General features: G+C 25.8%; 1 protein-coding gene across 1 annotated transcript in view; it reads right to left on the bottom strand.

Annotated features, from left to right (window-relative positions):
* Positions 1–3,748: 3,748 nt before the first annotated feature.
* Positions 3,749–21,971, bottom strand: part of LOC145835418 (GTPase-activating protein and VPS9 domain-containing protein 1-like) — an 81,798-nt gene continuing 63,575 nt past the window's right edge. The window contains exons 25-33 of the mRNA XM_082942998.1: positions 19,908–20,034; positions 16,809–17,006; positions 15,336–15,480; positions 11,566–11,699; positions 10,113–10,268; positions 9,693–9,830; positions 7,512–7,682; positions 6,838–6,937; positions 3,749–5,162 (exon numbers count right to left, since the gene is read on the bottom strand). Of these exons, the coding sequence (XP_082799124.1) occupies positions 5,031–5,162; positions 6,838–6,937; positions 7,512–7,682; positions 9,693–9,830; positions 10,113–10,268; positions 11,566–11,699; positions 15,336–15,480; positions 16,809–17,006; positions 19,908–20,034 (1,301 nt within the window). The 3' untranslated portion in view covers positions 3,749–5,030. The remainder of the gene's footprint in view (positions 5,163–6,837; positions 6,938–7,511; positions 7,683–9,692; positions 9,831–10,112; positions 10,269–11,565; positions 11,700–15,335; positions 15,481–16,808; positions 17,007–19,907; positions 20,035–21,971) is intronic.

Genomic DNA, 21,971 nt, shown 5'->3' on the forward strand with positions numbered 1-21,971 from the left:
TGGTGTGCGACTCGATAACCAAAAAGTTTTTTCGCGCACCAGGTCGTAGGACCAAATATTTTGAGCGTAATTTGTGTCGTTCAAAAAACTATATAAACATTATATTGTAATTCAGTACTTTACAGTAAAAAATCATAAAATATTAAAATTTTCACATAATAAATGTTTTTTTAAGTTAAGGTTATATTTATAATCTACGAGAAAGATTGATTAAAAATAGTTAGCAAAATTGTCTTTTTTATCTTTTAGCTTGTCTGTCAACACCTGTTTTCACGAGAAAAATAAGCTTGATATTTATATTCGCTTTTTCTACGAAACTTTCAATTTGAAATTCGGCGAAAAATGTTTAATTTGTGAAACCTAAACTTGACAATTTTTAACACAGCTTAAGCTTATAAATGCTGATTAATTATAAATATGTATTTAAAACGGGTAGGTGTCAAATATGCACAAAGGAAAACTATTGCACAAAGACTCTTTCCACGAAGGGTCACTTTTGCTCAAAAATACTTTTGAACAAAGGGTTACTTTTACACGAAGACACTTTTGCACGAGTTGAATTTTTATAATTTGTATTGTTTTTACTATCACTTTTACCCCTTACCCTCGGACGGTAACATTTTTTTCTTCGATTTTGTTTTTACTATGAGTTTATTTGCTGTTTGTTTTCTAACTATTTTTTTATTAATAATTTTTATTAGTTACTGTTTCTCATGTTTTTTACAACCACTGTAAACCCTTACCCTTGGTCGGTATTTTTTTGATAATTTTTTCTTTTAATTAATTTTACGAGATTTTTTTTAATCTTTACTATCACTGTTACCCCTAACCCTTAACCTCAATCGGTAACTGTTTTATTTAATTTTATTAAGTTATGTTTTTTTATTTATTTAAATCTGTGCAAAAATTACCCTTCGTGCAAATGTGTCTTCGTGCATATTTGATCTGTTCCCATTTAAAATATAATTTTAAGAGCGAAATTACTAAAAAATGTTTTATATAATATAAATATTAACAAATAACTAAATAAAACTGTATTTGAAAAAAAATAGATAATATAAATGGTAAACAATTGATGAATAATTAAATGAATGAAAATATAAATAAAATTACCCCAAAGTCATGAAAAACGAAAGAAAATAAAAAAGTAATAAAATTAAATATATTTTTATAAGAAAGTTTATCATCATTAAAAACTGCATTTTGCTAATGTTGTTTTCTAAAAAGCTTTGCTTTTGCAACTCATCTATTTTCGTCAGGGTCTATTGAATTTTTGGTATAATTCTGAATCCATTAGATTTTCTAATTTTATTGATATTCTGTTGCATATGAAAATTTTTTGATTTTTTATGCAAACACATATATTATTAATTTACTTAACTATACATTTATAAATGTTAATATATTTTAAAACTTTATAACTGTTTTTTAATTGATTACAAGAATCAATTATATCTCAATTAAACTTTTTATTTGTAACGCATCAATAAGTTTAGATAGTTGAAATCTAGGCTAAATATTAACAGATGTTAAAACTGAGTGTTTTTTTTTTGATCTTAAGTATAGTTTTTAAATGTTGTATTTTTGTTATTTATAAATTTGTATTGGTGTATAACTTTCAAAAGGATTTTTTTAAACTACTTTAGTGTGTTTTTTATTCATGTAAAGTTAATAAAAGTTTAATCGGTAATCTGTTTGTTCAAACTACTGATTAATTTAAAAAAAAATTAAGCTTGCTTTTTTATTTGTATATAATTCTATACATATTTTGTGTCTTTTAAATCAGATAACATCCTTTGCTTCGTTATAAGAATTATTTCTAGTTCTAATTATAAACTTTACAAATAGATTGTTTCTCCAAAATCATTAAACAGTTTAAACAAATATTAGTTATAAACTAGCTCTATGAACACGCGAAAAAACAGGGTTGTCAAATGTTTTTTTGTAAACTTCTACCAGGTTTCAAACAAGATTTTGGTATATAATTAAACATAAGTTAAAAAATACTGTACAGCTATTTAGATGTGTTTTTTATTTAATAATTCGTAAATGATACAATAAACTTTATCATCTATAATAGCTGTTCTGTATTTAATAAAAATTTAGTTATTTTACAAGTAAAAAATGTTTAAAACTTCAGGTATTTCAAAGTTTTTTAGTGATTTTTTAAAACTGGTCTGGAGTCACTTCAGTGTTGTCAGTCCACAAAGTGTGTATTTGGGCTTGGAGTAGTGAAATCAGTTTACTTACAGCTAGTTTGATTTGAATTTTTTGCTTGTCTCGGACAAGACATTAAACTGTATCCGTGGTGTACGACTCGATAACCGAAAGGTTTTTTGCACACAAGGTCTTTGAACGGTTGTTTCTTTTTTATCGTTCAGTAAACAATTCAATATGGGAACATAAATTTTGTATTTAGGCTTGGAATAGTGGATTAGTTCGACTACAGCTAGTTTGATTTGAATTTGTTAAAACAACAAATTCTGTATTTTGATTTGAACAGTATAATTGGAACTCAGCAGTTAGTTTCCGGTTCAAAATAAAATAAGATTTTTAACTGTTGATTTCTACAATTTTATTAGGGCTGGTACTAATTTAGACTATTCACTGCTAAGTTTTTATATTCGACTAATTTGCCAATTTTCTAGATTAGTATTGATTTTTAAGTTTAATAAATTCATTATTTTACATTGCCTTGATTTTATTTATTAATTGACTCAAAAGTGTACCTAACATAAACCGTAATTATATCCTCCCTCTAGTTTATATGTAGTAAAGCTACCCTCTAGAAACCCATCCCCACGGTTTAGCATGGCCACCAATGATTCCACCACTCCGGGAAACCCCCCTGTAAATTACAGTTCAAATTTCCATTTTTTTTATCTCTCTAATTCCAGGTTTTTTGGCAACAGTGAAAAAAGTCGCATATGGCTTTTAGGAAAGCACGTAGTCTCAGAAGTAGTGTAGACACGTACAAAAATTGGAAACGGGTCAAATTACACGAATACAAAAATAAACGAGAGGACAAAATTGTAAGAAGACGATTTTGCACCAAGAGTCAATTTTGCACGAATTACATTTTTACACGAGAGTAAAAAAACACAGAAAATAAATTTAAAAAAAAACTAAAAAAATACCTTGATAAAAAAAAATTACTGACCGAGAGCTAGGGGTAACAGTGATAATTTAAAAAAAAAACCTAAAATTATTACAAAAAATAACAATAATAATAAAAGCTACCGACCGAGGGTAAGGGGTAACTGAGATAGTAAACAAAAATTAAAAAAAATTAAAACTATAACTTACCACCCGAGGGTAAGGGGTAACAGTGATAGTAAAAAATAAAACTAAATCAAAAAATAAATAATTGAATCAATAATGAAGAATAAAATCAATAATGCAATAAAAAAATTAAAAAAGTAGCCCGTGCAAAAATATCTTCTTGCAAAATTGTCTGCTCGTGCAAAAGTGTCTTCGTGAAATTTTGTCCCCTCGTGCAATTTTGTACGCTCGTGCAAATTTGACAGCTACCCTCAAAATAAGCAGACTACTAAACTCTTGTATCCTTGTCTTTGGTGCTTTATTCTAATATCTATTAAAAACTTGACTAAGGAAACAATAATCAATTTTATTTTTTACAAATTTGAACTTACTGAAAAAACACCAAAAGTAAGATTGCACAAATGTAGACAAAACTTAAACTATGAGTTCAAAATTAAAAAAAAAACTAAACACCTCTTAATCTCCAAGCAAATAGTACTTTTTCAAAGGCTAGAAACATTATAAATTCAAATTTTTCATTTATTTAAACAATAAAATAAGTTTAACTTCACAAAAAAAATTTAGTAAGTTTTATAGAAATAAGCGTAAATCTTTATAACATAGATAGAAAATTTAAGCAACGCTTTAGAATACACTAAAAGATAATATGATGTCATGTGATTCTAATAAAAAACTGAAAAAAAAAATCATAGTTGTTTTTTGTAACTTGTTAATTTAACTATATTTAAAATATTACAACTACTAAAAGAGCGAGCTAGATGAAATATAAAACAAAATGGCCACACGTTGCTAAAATAATATTATAAGGATTTCTTATTAAATTTTAAAGATTCACAACGTTTTTTCATATTTTTTGCTGGTGAAGTTTAAACGTATGGAGGTTAAAGTGCCTTTAGTAATTATTGTGGTTAATGTTGTAGCAATGTTAAAATTAATTTAAACTATATCTAAACTTAAAACAAATAAAAAGGTATAATAGAAACAAATAAACTGTTTTGTAAATTAAAATAAAATCACTTCATTCCTTAACTTAATCAATTAATTAATAAAAGAAGTATGATTTTAGTAACATTTCTACTTACTAAAAAACCAAGTACTTTTTTATTTTAATAAATTACGATCAGTAGAAATTTTCCCTATTCTAGTTTTACGAAGTTAATCCGATAAGAGTTAGTACTGATTATTTTGATAGAATAATTATTTTAGTCTAAAACTATTGTAAAATATATAGTTTAGTTTGTAAATGGTAAGATAAAAAATATAACATGGTAGTTACTAACCGTATGCGGAAGGTAAAGCAAAATATCGGCTTTCGGGACATTTTTTTGTTAATATAAATCGGTTATCGTTGTTAAGTAGTTCTCGCAACTGACCATCAAAAAAAAAATTTCATATGTTTATCACAATTTTTCGAATAGTTCAAGTTTTTTAACTGTAACTTAGTTTACCCGTTTAATTATGTTATAATGGGTATTTAGTTTAATAAATTTACATTGAAATAGATTTTGTTAATACCCCTTACAACAATGTTTGTTAATTTTATTTTAAAAATATTTATTTTGTATTAAGTTAAGTTAACTTCCTATAATATAGTTTTACTTTTGTCTTAGTAGTTATGTTTTGAAAAAAAGTTCATTTTAAAAATATGCGTTGTATGACTTAAAACGGTGGTAAAAAAAACTGTTATTAAAGCTAGCTAGGGTCTTTTAGGAAACAAAGCTAATGATTAAGATATGTAATTATATAAATTAATTAAATGTTTTTATGAACTCAGTAGCACTACAAAATTGCGTCCACCAGTATGAATCTTCACCATGTAGATCATCACCAATGTATGCTATCACAAATTGAACTGTTGACAATAAGTGTGATGGATTAGCCTGTAAAATTGACTTAGTCATAATATAACCTTATAATATAAAAACAAACGAACGCTAAATCTACAGAAAAGATATTTCTTACGATTTTAATGGGGATGGGTCAAATATGCACGAAAACACTTTTGCACTAAGGGTCAAATATGCCAGAGGGTTGCACGAAGACACTTCTGTACAAAAGGTCATATTTGCACAAAAGTAAAAATAAAATAAAAACTTCTGACTAAGGGGTTAGGGGTTACAGTGATAGTAAAAAATATTAGTAATAAAAAACAAAAAAAAACCTCAAAGTAATAATAAAAAACTAAAAATACCGACCAAGGGTAAGGGGTATATGTGATAGTAAAAATAAAAGATATTAATTAAATGGATAAAAATTAATCAAAATAAAATAAACTTCAGTCTGTGCTAAAGTGTCTTCGTGCAAAAGTGACCCTTCGTGCATATTTGACACCTACTCATTTCAAATATTTTGCTAACCAAAAGTATTAAATTTATCCAATCGTAATTTTTTTTTGTTTTCATTATATGACGTTGCACCAGTTCATATCTTTTAAATAAACACTTACTATATAGTTTGCCAGAGTAAGTAAAACGTCATAGCCCAATATTAACCATAACTTTTTTTTGCTAAACTATAGTTTGTCATAGTGCAAAAAATATACCACTTAATTAAGTATTTTTATGAATACATCCTTTTTAAGGAATAAAATCTAAAACGTTATCAAACTTAAAAAAAAAAGTATTCAGTTTTAAAAATTGCTGTTTTATCTAAAAAAATAGGGAATACCTAAAAAAAAGGATACTTTAATACAAGAGCAAACTTATTGTTTGCAACAAACTTTTAAAAATACTATTTGAAAATAAAGCTGCTAACTTATTTTAGTATAAAGTTTTAAAAGCGACTGAAATGTGTAAAAAATACTGATAAATATCAGTGATCTACCTGATCCAAGATCCAGATTCGGTAGATTACTGAATTTACTTTACTATTTTCAGCTCTTTCTAGTTTTTATACCAAACTTATTACTTTATTGATTTGAAAATTGTTGAGTATAAAAGCTTTTACAGCTCCTTATCGCCTTATTAGTTGATAACGAATCATGTTAGATTATTGTTTATTACAGGCCCTACTTTACCCACCCCTGGCCTGCTATATATTAAGTTTTAATAACTAGTTTAGCTACTAATGATATATTTAACTCTTTGTATAAAATATAAATTCCAAAAAAAAAAAAACTAAGCCTTTATTAGCCAATGTTGTTGAACGACAAAAAATAAACACTCTAAAAGTTTGGTCCAAGAACCTGGTGTACGAAAAAAAAACTTTCCGTTATCGAGTCGTTCACCAGAACAGTTTAACGTGATTTCCAGGACTCTTTAGGATAGCTTTTTCAGAATGTTAGGAGAATAGCCTCTTTAGAATGTTTATAAAGCACTTTATACGTGCGTAAATAGCTGAAAAGACTTCAGATACGAGTAAACTTATTTGAACAATTTATTCTGAGCTTAACAAATTATGTTATCACAGAACCAAAACTTGTTACAGAACGTTATACTTTAGTATTAAAACACCATAATGCAATAGAAGAGTATCACATTGTGTTATCAAACGATAAAAATGTATAAGAACAGGATTAAAAGGCCGTTAAAGTCTTTTTATTGATTTTCAACTTACTTTGATCAACACGTAAGTAAGAACAGGCATAAGAGCATCAGCACCTGGGGTGTCTTTTTCATCTGCCATTTTTAACAACATCATAATTGTGTTGCAGCACCTGACGACAAACATATCAATTTTATGAACTGAACCGACTTTTTTAAACAGAGTTGCCACTCGTTTTTTCAAAAATTTTTCGAGGTTTTCTAAATTTCTTCCAGGTTTTTAAAAGTACACATTTTTGGGTCTATTTTTAGTTTCATTCTATATAAGAAACTGTGTTAAATAGTATAAAACATTGAAAAGATATTGTAAAGTTACTTTAAATGTGTTAAAAAAAAAATTTTTTTGATGATGACAAAAAAAATCTTATTTATATGATAAAATTTTTGTGTCAAATCGAAATTTTACTAATAAAAGTGTTAAAATTATTAAAAATTCCAGGTTTTTCCAGGTTTTTTAATCAAAATTCCAGGTTTTTCCAGTTTTTTTTTTAATTTCTCAAATTCCAGGTTTTTTCAGGTTACTTATGCCTAAATTGTCGAATTCCAGGTTTTTCTAGGTAAAGTGGCAACCCTGTTTAAAAGATAGGTTTTCAAATGACACCTTTAGTTAATAAAATTTCTAGTAATATCATTAAATATAAATTAAAGCAAATTAAAACAAATACATTCAGAAAAGTAAATTCAAACCTCACAGCTGCTTGTAGTTTACCACGCGGACTTCTAAAAGTAGACATAGATTTCGCCTGTTGCTGAGCAGAAGTCCACGGACACTCGACCAAATACTTAGATGGAATTTGAAGTTTTGGGTGATTTGGTACAATAGTTGAAGACAGCCTATCTATATGGGCACTGTATAATCTGTACAAGTTAAATTATTTCAAATGTTGTCTATTGCTATATGTTTATATTCAATCAATCCTTATAATATTCAAAATTTTCTGAAATCCATTCATGATTACAAATGTGTGTATTTTCTTAGTATGAACTATAAGTATAAGTAAACAAATTAATAACTAACAAAAACTGCGATATAATTAATTAAAAACAGTTTTAGTTTACAAAAAATAATTAATAAGCTCCAAAAAAAGCGCTACAAAGCGTAATTGTGTAATGAAACTGCAATTTTCATTGCTTTGAATATTGAGTAATGTGGAGTCATTCAACCAAAAAGGTTCCTGACGAAATAATGTGTCATTTTAATTTTTTTACTATACAAAGAAGACGAATGTGTGCAATCATTAGTAACATAAACCACAAGACAAAGTTAAAGGGAGATTCAAATCAAAACTTTCCAGCAGAGTTCTAGCGTTATTACGTGAGTCCCAGAAATTAAACTTTGTACTGTTTTCATTTCAAAAATGTTTATTAATTATAAATATTTTTTGATTAAACTTTGAACTAGTTAGTTAAATTAGTGATCTACCGGTTCCTAAGATTCGGATTCGGCCAAATTGGATTTGGACCCGGCCAGATCCTAATTTCAAAATGAAGTTTGGATCCGGACCCTAATTTTAAAAAAAATAACTGGATTCGGCCGGATCCAGTTAACTTGGAAAGACTTTGTTTTCCGCGATCAGATGTTTTAGTTTTTTTACTTGGGTTATTGCGTTTTGAGTATTTAATTTATATAAAATTAACGAGCATTAACTTAGCTCGATTAGCTTTTTTATTTGCAATTTATAAAAAATGTCCAAAATTTTAGATCAAAATTATTTTCCTGATCTTTAAGGCTTACTAACTTTTGTTAATAACCTTAATTATGACTATTTTAAATAGTGCACGCTTTTTTTATTAATAATTTAATATTTTTTTAAATATCGTTCTTTTAGACTTTATTTATGTGTCAAGGCTGTGTTTCCATTTGAATAAAATTATAAAGTTTCTTATATTATTAGTGTGTGTATCTGTTGTTTGTAAGAGAATATTAATCACTCATTTGTTGTGCCTAGCTTATATAAAATAGCCTAGAGTATCTTTTAGTATTTATCAGTTTTAGATTTAATAATTGTTAATAGTGTGGATACACATTATAGCTATTAAAATAACTTAAATAATCAAATATCTTTATAGGGTTATAACTCTTTTATTGTAAACTTATTTTATTTATGTTTAATTTTTAAGGCCATAGGGGGGGGGGGTAAATCATGTTTTTTACAAATTGATCTTATTTTAAAGAGTTTTTTCTAAGCTTGAAGATGCTTTTTATCGTTATAAAAAGTTCAAATTATTTTTTGAGATATGACTAGTCAAAGTCGGGCCGCATAGTAGGTTCCCTATGGAAAGGGAAAACTAAAACAGCGAAAAAAGACTATTTTATTTAAAATCTATCTTCTCCTACATTTTTTAAGCAATCTTCTTCAAACTTTCATAGTATAATCTTTATAAAATAACAAAAAAGGTTACTTTGAAATTTTAAAAAAAATTGTAAAAATATTATTTTTTTGAAAAAAAAAAACACTTTTTTTTTAATTTTTGTGATATTTTTTTTATTTTTTACATTATTTACATTCTAAAGTAACGTTTTTTTTTATATAAGGAACATTTCCTAAAAATTTGAAGAAGATTGCTTGAAAAATGAAGGAGAAGATAGATTTTTAGTGAATTTTTAAACTTCCGAGAAAATTGACCCCAAAAAATTTGCGGTCTATACTATTGTATCGGAAACTTTTTACAAAAAATAAAATATTTCAAAAGTTAAATGATATTTTTGAATTCTATAAAAACAGGCTTGTATTTTGGATTCAAAGCTTACATATAAAAGCCAAAGTTAATTTTGGTAAAAAAAATGACGGCCCCCCTATGGCCTTAATACAATAAAACCAGAGATTAAAAATTATAATACTTTATATAACATAAAAAAAATATTACTCGTCTCTAGATCTGTCAGCATCTTGGTTTGGAAACATGGCGACTTTGTATACAGTAGAAAACATGATTTTCTCGATTTCACATCTTGCAACTGTCACCTCTTCGCTGTTTTCGCAACAAATATACCGTGGCTCCCATCTTTTTACAATATTGAGTTGTTTATAATCTCATAAACATATAAGAAAAATTTATTTCAATACATTATTCAGTTTACAAAATTATTTATTTTTCAATTCGAATTACAAGTTTATAGTGTTACATTTGTAAACTGGGTTCATGTAAGTTTAGCAACTTTACGTTGTTTTGATCTAGATTTAAGTACGTACATATACTATATATAAAATTTGATTTCAATTATCCGTATATTGTATTTTTCATAGTATAAATAAACTATTTTAATAACTAAATTTTGAAAATTACCTAATAAGTTGGCCATGCAATTCACTTATGAACTCCTGAATTCTTTTGCTCTTATCATCCAGCGCTATTAAACGCATGAACTGCCTGGCGAAAGCTTGAACTCTTGACTCTTTTTCTTTTACGAACAATTTAACACATTGACGTGTAAAGTATTTTCTGATAAAATAAAACATCATAAATGAAAACTTTAATTTTTGTGTGGCTTACACGTTGATTACTTCTATCTCGAATTTAAACTTCAAATTAAAATAAAATAAAAATTATTATTTTAATTATAAATTAGTGATCAAGTAAATCAGATTCAAAAAAACCTGATCCGGATAATTTAATTTTTTACTAATAAAATTCTATGTTTATTATCGAATATAACTTAATTACTTTTTTACTACTTCTTATAATGATCAATTTAGTAGTTGTATGATATTAAATACATCATTTTTGGATTAGTTGTTTATCAATTTAATCAATTCTTATTATATTATATATTTTTTGAATTTCTTCGATAATTTCTGATTTTATTCCATAATTTTAAAAGTAGAATTTTTATTTGCAATTAGTTTAATGTAAACTTAAAGAAAAGAAAGTTGTTTTAACAGTTTAGATTTACTTTTAAATTGTTGTAGTTCTACTTTGCATTTCTTAAATTCATTTACAACATGTTGTACCAATATAAATTCCTTAATTTCTATCAAGTTTTTTTATAAAACAATTTTATTCTTTGACTACAGGTTACGGACTGTAAAAGAAGAAAGATCATTAATATTTTTTAGTTTTATTTTAATTTTTACTTAACAGAATAACTACATAAAATTTATAGAAACTAATGTGTTTGTCATTTTTAATTTCTATTATTTAAAGATATTCTAAGTTTTGTGAAGGTGTTAAAAGTATCTGGTAGCCGAGATAAAAATATGACAAAGTTTTAAAATTCAAGCAAGGCCTTTTTTTGGTACTTAGTTTCATAAACTACAATTATATAAAGTTAAGCAAAAGTGTAATATATACAATACTTGTTTTAAGCAGTAAAAAATTCAAGGGTGTTTAAAAGAAGCATTTAAAAATAAGAGGATATTCCGTGACATTTATCCGTGCTCATAACAAATTAAGCCCGAAAGGTTTTATATAAATTTTTAAAATGAAAATGGTAAAAAAAGGATATTTGATAAAAAAAAAGTTATATTTATTATAATATATTAAGAGCTTTTCATTAAAAAAGTGTATTCCTTGTAAATTTAATTGAATAAGAAATCAAAATTAGTTTTATAGTATTTAAAGCAGACACAATCACTATACAAAAGAAACAAAAGTTATCATATAAAAACAATCATTAAAAGAGCAGAGTACTTTAAACAGTTTAAACTAATATCTTAAACTATTTGATGAACTTTTCTTTCAAATTTAAAATATTTGTTAAATTAAAATTATTTTAATAAGTTATTAACAATGTTATCACCTGCAAACTACTTTGTCATTATCAATACAAAGTTGAAAATTTCGAAAGTATGAGCAGGTACTGAGTAGATGTTGCCTGCAACGAACCAAATATTCTATATACACTGACCTTTCGCTGTGCTCCCGAAACAACTTCTGAAATTAGAAAAGGAATTTTAAAATACTAGAAATAATGTCACTTAAGTAATAAAAACACGAAAGTGTTTTGCTAACAATGGATCAAATTAAGTAAAGAATTTTTTTAAATATATAAGTCTGTGTTTAAGAAAAAAATAACATTCTTTGTTTTCTAAACAAAACAGACATGGTTCTTTTGAAAGCACAGTTATAGAAACCCTCAATATGTAAAAGATTTAGTTTTAAAACTTATGACGCAGTTCCGAAAATGTTCAGTTTTGTAACCTATACTAGTACTTATGGGTTAGATGATTAAGGATAGATATAGGTAGTGAGAGAAAATATTTTCAATTGCATCCTTGATAAAAGCAATCATCATTTTTTTTTAACAAAAAGCTAGTATGGTAAGTTAATTTATCCAAAATAAAACAAATGAAGATCATTAAATGTAACAACAAAGTGCTAAACAATAACTACAAAATATAACGAAACGTATTATATTTAAATCTAACATTGTGTTTATATAAACCAAATTCAAGACGCATAACAAGACACTCAATTTGCCACCTTTTCTACTGTGAGAAACTGCAAGTAAAATGTTCTTTTATAAGCATTTCAAAAAATGCAACTCCTTGTAATAAAACAGTTTTACTTATTTTTAGAGACTAAATGTTTAGAAAATTTTAAAAACTTGTTTATTATTTCTACTATTTTTAGATAATTTAAGTATCTTTTAAAATTCATAAAATTAAGGAACTTATGCGGTACAGTTGTAACAAGCACAGTTATAAAAATCCAAAAAATACAGATTTCGAAGACTTTCATTAGAAGCTCAGTTTTATTGTCAATATTGTAAGCATCTACAAAATTGAGGGACAACAATGCTTTTAACTATCTCATCGTTTTATGTATGATGAAGGTGTTTTGAGAGAAAGTATACTCAAAGGTCAGTCAGAAATTTTTTTAAAGTTTTTTTAAACCCTTATCCCTAACCTACAGGACCCAAAGTTATCAAAAATTAAAGTAAAAAATAACATGACTCATCAAACATGCAATTCAGACAGACCTTAAAGTATACAAGCCATTTCCCAAGAAATTAGGAAACATAACTATTTAATTGGGTTTTGATCGAGAGAAGATGCGTCGGGATTAATTTAAAATATTATGTCGAGAAGAAAAAATACAACTCCTATAAAAACTTCGCCTAAATAGAGATAATGAATTTATAAAAATCAGATAAAATTCAGGTTAGATACGTTTCTATTCATTTAAACTAAATATTTTCATTTGCAACAAAATTAGCCAAATTTCAAGGAGAGGACAGATTGAAATTTATTTTAGCATACTTAATGACCTTTTAAACAAAAGTTTTACATATGGATCAAGTAGGTCAATTACCAAAATTAAAATATTTTAAATGTAGAAATTTATTTAATTTTTAATCTTTTTATAAACCCCTTATGTTTTTTTAAATCTATATTTTTTGTTTTAAAATACTTTTATATTTAAACATTAAAAGTCTAATTAAATTATATAAGAATGTTTCATTAAATTTTGAGGCCTCTAGGTCAAAAAAATAAGGAGGAAATATATTTTCAGTGAATTTTTCATTTTCCGATAAAATTTACAATGAAAAAATTGCGGCCCATACGTTTAAATCGTAAACTTTTACGAAACTTTAATACCACCATCTGCAACTAAGAGCAAAAAGACCTTTAACACTAGTTGGACATATTTCAGACGAAAAAAATGCAATTTTAATTTTTAGTAAGGACTTATAATCATTGTCACTAGACTATTCAGGCATTAGTTCTAGTAAAAAGAACTCTTTCATCAAAACCATATTAAGTTTGAAACTTGAGCTCAGAGAACAACATTAATAAATTTATAATTTAACTTAATTTCACTCAAAAGAGTACATCATGATTAATTACATTATTTCAATATAAATTATATATCGTATTATATAATGGTTAATTATATTCTATTCATTAAATTTTCACAACGTAACGTACATAGTTTTGTTTATCTAATTAGTTAGCGAAGCAGTTGTGATATGGTGTAAAAATGAATTTTTCATTTAACATATTTTGATATTAAGGCCATAGGGGGGGGGTCCGACTTTTATTTTTACAAAAAATAACTTTGGATTTTATATGAAAGTTTTAAATACAAACTACAAGCCTGTTTTTATAGAATTCAAAAATATAATTTAACTTTTGAGATATTTTTTTTTTTGTAAAAAGTTTCACGTATGAACCGCAAATTTTTCGGGGTCAATTTTCTCGGAAATTTAAAAATTCACTAAAAACCTATCTCCTCCTTCATTTTTTGACCTAGAGACTTCAAATTTTCGGGAAATGTTCCTTTTAATATTTTGAAGAATCTGAATGTTGGAATTTTTGAAATTTTGAAAAATAAATATTTTATCCACAAAAAACTAAAAAAAAGGTAGTTTTTTGACAATAATTTTTTTTTTTACTCAAAATTAAAAAAATTCCTACAATAGATCTCTTTAAAGTTTAATAATACACATTCTGTAAAAATTTGAGAAAGATTACTCAAAAAATGAAGGAGGAGATAGATGTTTAGTGAAATAGTCTTTTTTCGCATTTTTAGTTTTTGCCTTCCATAAGGAACCTACTGATCGCCCTTTCTTTGATCGCTTATATCTCAAAAGTTACTTTGAGTTTTTTTAAGCGGTTAAAAGTGTCTGATAGCTCAGATTAAATTCTACAAAATAAGATCAAGTTGTAAAAAACAAAGTGGACCCCCCCCCCCCCTATGGCCTTAATTTAGTTTAAATCAGAGTTTCCCAAAGTGGACGACTTTAACAGTTAAGCAAGTAATATAAAATAAAAGGGTAAAACAGGAGTCAATTTAAAGTTGCTGAGCAACTTTTTTTTTGCATTTTATACAAAATAAAGATTCACATAGCCAATTATAGTTTTTCGAGGTAAGTATGAAAAGAAAATATGCTAAAGTAAATAAAAACTAAATTATTTAGTGATTTCATTTATAAATTAAACTTATAAACTGTACAAAGACATTGTCCACTAGCAATACAGATCACACGGTCATTTGTGATAAGATCAAAAAGTCAACAACGGCTAAAGTTATAAGAGCAAAAGCCTAGATCGAATTTATATAACCAAAACTGTTAGTTAACAATTTTTGATATTGTCTCACGGAACGTAAAAGTTTAGGATATAGCTCTGATGACTATCGCTAGTAAAGATATTGTTACATTCTAAATAAACAGTTACAAAACACTCGATCAGAAAGAAGTGGTGATTTTTATATTTAACACGAAAACTGAGCGATTTTGTCGATGAATTTGGAAAACTCAGGTTTATATTGTAAGCTGTCTGTGAAACCTGTTACTTAATTACTTAGATTAAAACAGGTAGTATGTTTAATATATAACTAGTAACTTCGTAAAAATAATAGTTATATGAGTTTCTATAAGCTTATAAGAAATTCTCAACTAAGATTCATCCTATCAATAAATGGTGCACCGAACCAACAAAATAAATTTTGTTTAAAAATTTTAAAACATGACTAGGTATTTCGAAATAGTTATGTATGACATTTTTCAAAGAAATATTTGTAAAAATCTTCCTACAATCAGTTTAAAGTTAATAAAATGCAAACCTGAAAAATTTTCTTACACATGTCTTCAGTGAGGTTATTAATACATCTTTCAGCTTCTGTTAATTGGGAAATTCTAAACTGATCTTGGACAAGCCTTGCTTGTGATAGTTGGTTTTGAACAAATTTCAATATTTCGACACGAACTCTAAAAGTTTAGATTAAAAGAAGTATTGAATACTAAGTCGTCGGGATGTTAAATAATATCTTGACCAAAATTAAAAAAACTTATTATGCTTTACAAAAAAGATTTTCTATTTGCATTGCTGATTGTAATACTAGTAAAGGTAGTACAAATTTAAAACTATCAGGCAAAAATTTAAACGTATTTAAGGCCATAGGAAGTAGAGACTTATTTATAAGTAAAATAACTTTAAAGATGTTTTAATTTATATAGCAGTTGCTTTTAAAAGTATTAAAAAATAAATTAGTTCTAAGATATAAGGGTACAAAAGTATTTCGACAGGTTCCTTACAGAATGACTAATTTTGAAAGGCAAAAAACACTATTTAATTAAAAAATTATCTTCTATAGATTTTAAGCTGTGGTTCTTTCTCAAGTCTAATGTTAACTTAACTTGTTAATAACAAAAATTACTGCTTAATTTTTAAAAACTTTTTTCGATTAAAAATATCTTTTTTTACTTTTTCTAACAATATTATAATTTTTTCGAAATTTTATAATACGATTTGTTATCATAATGTTACGCACTGTAGCCATTTCGAATGCATTTGATTTAGAATGTTACTAAGGAATCACATTTTTCAGCTAAAACAAACAAACCTTTATTAAGTAATCAGTGTTAGGAGTTTAATAAAATGAAAAAGTTATACAGCTCTCATGCTTTGAAAATATCCTCAAAGTTTAAGGTTAACTGATTAAGCATTGAAAGATTAAATATACTTTTAATTTAATTTTAGTTTCGAGAAATTGAAAAAAAAACTTCTCTTATACTTTTGTATCGGGAATTTTTTAACCAAGTTACTCAGGGTTGCCACTGGTTTTAAGCAAATTTTCTCCAGGATTTTAAAGTTTTTAGTTTAAAACTAAGTTTAAGGTAAAAAACTTTTTTAAATAGTATAAAAACATTGAAAAGATAATGAAAATCTAATTTAAATGTTTTTTTTAATAAAAAAATTTTTTGACGATGACAATAATTTTCTATCTATATGATAGATTTGCAGTGTCAAATCAACATTTTACTACAAAATTTTAAAAATTTTACTACAAAATGTTTAAAATTCTAGGTTTTTCCAGGATATTTTTTTTAATTTTCATAACTCCAGGTTTCTTAGCCTAAACTGTCAAACTCCAGATTTTTCCAGGATTCCAGGTTTCGTGGCAACCGTGGTTATATATATTTTTTCTTTAATAAGTATTTCATACTATACATAAATTATCACTTAAAAAATGTGGATCTTTTAATGGCCTTAGTGTATTTAAAAACAAAAAATCTTCAAAAAAAAAACAACATACTTTTTGGAGTAATTCTGAGATATTTTTGCGTTTGTCTTGCTAGCAAATGTAAACCTCTCAACATGTCTAAACTGAGCAGATGACATGACATTACGTAATTTTTTTATGGCATCGGTAATTAGTTGTTCATCGCTAATCGAAGATTGTGGCAACTGTGTTGATTTCTGTTTCCATGAACACTGCTTGCTTGTTGATTGCCTGTTTTTGGTTTTTATTTTATTACATGTTACAAGTTTAAAAAAAAATCATAATTGATTGTTTCAAAATTGTGATAAATAATAATTTTTTTGTGCTTAGAGATATAATTAAAAGAAAAAAAAAACTATAACAAAGTATTCAAAAAAATCTAAAAAAAAATATTTTTATCTTTTAAAACATAGTTGCTGGGAAACAATAATGATAACATTAATCTAATTAATAAAAACAGTTATAATAGACCTTTAACTAGAAGTATCGGTAAAAACCTAACTAAAAATATAAACTCAATTGTACTTAATAATAATAATAACAATAATGATAATAATAATAATAATAATAATAATAATAATAATAATGATAATGATAATAACAATAATAATAATAATAATAATATAATAACAATAATAATAATAATAATAATAATAATAATAATGATAATAATAATAATAATAATAATAATAATAATAATAATAATAATAATAATAATAATAATAATAATAATAACGGTAGTAACCAGAATAATATCAATATCAGTAATACTTATAACAATGAAGTAATTAAATGTGGTTTTAAATTCAAGAACAATGTAAGTAAAAATTGTAACTGTCGTAAGTCGAATAAAATAAACTGTCTGTTATTAATTATAATTAATTACTAATTATTATATAATTATATATCCTAAGTAACCCTGCCTACATAATCAAAATATGTATTTCAAAAGAACAATAACCACTAAATAATAACAAAAAAATAACAACAAAATAAATCTAAAAACAAGAACAAACAATGCAAAGATAAGTTAACTTGTACATAAGTTGTTTTTAAAATAGGCTAACTAAAATTATTCAATTTTAGTTGAAACGTCACAATGTGTTTTTTTGTTTTATTCTTTAAAAATCTTACTTTGTTCTTTATTATCGTTCTGAGGAGATGCATAAAGCATCGAAACTAAGTAAACAATTTGAAAACTAGTTGTTTTTTTATATTATAAATATCCTAAGTAATATATAAATTTAATCAATTATTATTTATATATCTATTTCGCACAAGTCACTTTTTAACTCCGACATTTCATATATTCATTTTACCCTCGAATTATAATTCTTCACACCTTTATGTGTTAAGTTCCAAGTTTAATTGGAAGCCTGTATTTAAATCACAGATAAACCGTGCTTTTTTACCTACTACGCCCAAGAGAGCTAGTAGGTTTTTTACTGCAGGTTTATACTTAGCATATGACCACCTCGTTGTTTTTTTTACATTTTAACTTTCATATATAACACAGTTTACTTATCAAATATTTAAAATATATTTATGAGATATTTAATTTAAACACCCGACTACTACTTTATCAATCATTTATTTTTAATAATTATTTAATATAATATATATGTAACTAAAGTCGTTGTGATTTTATGTATGTCACTGTAACTTAATTATCGGTCAGTACTTTGTAAGCTCAATAACAAGTTTGTTTTACTTGTATTTTATTTTCTTAAATTTGAATTTTTTTATTTTGATTTCTACATTTGAACTAACATATTTGTTTTATTTTGTTCAAAATGGATTAAATACATAAAAACTAAATTAACATACTCTGCGATACTAATTAAACAGTTGAAATAACCTCATTTATATAAGCGGATGTTGTAAACTGTTTTACGCAGTTTTCGTGACGTTCTTCCAGTATTAAAAACAAACAATTTTTTTATTTAAAGGAGTTAATATCATTTCTATGCGTATATATTTGCGTTTGTCTTTCAAATATGCGTTAGTTATTCCGCGTTACGATCAAGTTACGATAAAGTTCAACGTTTTATTTACAACTTTCGAGAATCAAGAAAAAGTCTACATCGCGGAGTTGATGTTAGTGTTTTATATAACTTTACGATTGTTAATACTTTTTATAGATTTTATTCGTATCGTGATTTAATAGTTTCTTTCTTCAGAACTAAGAATTATTATTATAAATAAAATAAATTGCATTTACTCAAAGTGTGTTTTATTCATAACTTGGGAAATCGTTTTGTAACTTCTACTCGTAAGTATAGCAGTTAGTAAGTTACTGGAGACCACGTAGTTAAGACATAAACATAAACCAATGTTAAAATATCCTATTTGGTTAAAGTATAATACCTTTTATTATAGACATAAAATGAAATAAGTCAAAAAACAAAACTTTGACCAAAAAATGAACGTAAAAAATAAACTTTAGTGTGCCAGATCAACATTCTCTAGGCTATTGAATTACCTTTCGTGGGCCGCATCCCATTAAAAATAAAAACATGTTTGCGGGCCGCAGATTTACTCTTCGAGGGCCACAGTTAGCCCGCAGGCCACGTGTTGCCGACCCCTGATCTATTTAATAACCTGACTGTTGAACTGTCCTGTTTAACAGGATAAAGATACAGTTGTAAGAAAGAATTGAAGTGTTTTATCAAAAATTGTTTTTCAATTGACAATTGTCACAGTTCTCTGAGCAACTTTTATGCTTAAGAAAAATTGTTAATACGTTTTTTAAATAAAAAAACAACTACTTTCGAATTTGCTGACAAATGTTTCTGTGCTACTTGCACCAACTATCAAAACAAAACTAAGCTTTATCTCATAAAAAGCCCAAAACATTTGTCAGCAAATTCAAAATCATTTATTTTTTATTTAAATTGTATGTAGCTTTATGACAATAGTCAAAATAAAAAACATAACTGAAAAAACATATATTTGTACGTTTATAAAACCAGAACAATTTATTTACACATTACTAGGAATATTATTAAACCATATAGGTTTTAATACTATAAAACACTAAAAGCCGAATTCAGATAAATTGAGTTCAGATAAAATTAATTAAAGTAGTTATTTAAAAAACAATTAACATAATTACACATGTTTAGTACTAACATAAGTTGTGAATTGTTTAAAGCTCCATCATTATTTTTGGAGGAAATTTTTAATTCATATTTTGCCATTATGTCTTCGCCGGACTGAACTTTTGCACTGTCTTTCAAACTTCCTTGTTTTTCAGCAACTAAAATCACAAAAACAAGTATAACTTTATAAACTACTTACTATCTTTATGTTTAAAATGCATTAGAAAATCCAAAGAAGTTTTTACTTCTTTTACAGTTAGTATTTGTAACAAAGAAAACTAAAAGAAAATTACAATGCTACTTTAATAACAATTTGTTGTTAAGAAAAATACGTAAAAGTCTAGAAAAGCAGTGTTTTTGATAAAAAATGCAATAGATAAATGTATTATATTTACTGTAAAAAATATTTTTTAATTTTTGTAAACAAGTAGTTGTAAATTAATTCAAGTATTTATCTAAGAAAGGAATAAAATTCTCTTATATCTATATACCAAGTTTTCACAGGACTCTTTCTTTATTAAACTAACATATATTTCAGCGTGTTAACAAGTTAACAAACTTCAACGGGGCTCTGTAAAAAAATGTTACTGTAAGAAAAGAATAGAAGCAAAAGTAGTGTATGATTATAAAGATAAGTGTAATTAATTTAGTTTGATAGTTAATTGTAGATACAATATATGATGTTAAGTCCGACTGTTACAAAACTATATAATTACTGTAATGATTAAGTACAAATTATAATAAAAGTAAAGTAATATACAAATTAAAATACTTATCAAAATATAAACTACTTACACGCAACAACAGTCGGATTAAACATAATATATTGTATCTATAATTAGCTATTAATTTATAGTAACTATGCTTAATATTTAGTAAACAAACCCCATTTTTTGCTTCATTTCTTTTCTTACAGAGCTATTTTTTACAGAGCTGCGTTTAAGTGTGTTTAATTGTTTAGAAACAGAAACATAAGTCAGTTTAATAAAGAAAAAGTACATTTTATTTTTTTTATACTATATATTATATTACAGAGAACTATCTTCGCTAGGACCTCTATTAGCAAACGATAATAAAATTTTGAATATTTTTAAAATAGATATTAACTTTTTGATAGTGTTCTTTTGAAGTATCTCAGTTGTAACCGACGCAGCTAAATAAACGCTCACAGTTCAAAAACTTTCAGTTTGGATTATGCTTTATTTCAAAAATTTTAGTATCAACAAAGTTGAGAATGTAAATTTCTTTATCTTATTATTTTATATTAAATGTATATTTTTCATCACATGTACATTTTGTTAGCTTTTGTTTTTAAAGTAATTACATTAACAGTTTCTGCACTTAAAGTAGCTCGTTTTAATAAACAAACCTGTAGCAGGGTTCGTGAGCAAATTTCTTTTTTATTTAACCTGATTTTGACCGATTGAGCCTGATATTTTTTCAAAGCAAGGACAATCCCCATTAGGAGTCATTTTGGGTATCGGGGGATCTTAATTAGTAAATAACAAAACAAAAACATTTACAAACACTACTTTTAAAGAAAAGAAAAACTTAACAAAGTTATTTTTCAACATCTATCAATTGCTTACCAAGCAACTTGAATACTTTTAACTGGTCATTGTAATTTCTGCTTCAATGAATTGTTATCTTTATAAAACTTTAGGGCTTGGTTGCATCTATCACACATCACGCATATACAGGGTTCGTGTCAAATAATCCTTGAATTCGTCAATTATAAGTTACATAACTGGTGAAGAAGTTTTTATTAAAATAGAATTCTGAACAAGTTTGTAAATGAAAAACAAAATATAATTAAACACATCTCTCAAAAACTTTGTCTTATCATTAAAACACCATATATTTTAAAATATCTACTCAAAATAAAAAAAAGTTTAAGCTTATCATGATATTATATAAATTATTCAAAAAAAGCTTTATAAACGAATGAATAAAAAAACTTATATTACACATAACTTTAACTCTAAAACTATCATCATAAATAAATTTCTATAAACGAAAATTTAACTAAAAACAAACACTTTTGGTTAGACATTAGCTTGCTTTATGAAAAAAATTCAAAAAAATTCTGATTATT

Source organism: Thalia democratica, chromosome 5 (genome assembly GCF_965202585.1).
Source record: "Thalia democratica chromosome 5, ktThaDemo2.hap1.1, whole genome shotgun sequence".
NCBI lineage: Eukaryota > Metazoa > Chordata > Thaliacea > Salpida > Salpidae > Thalia > Thalia democratica.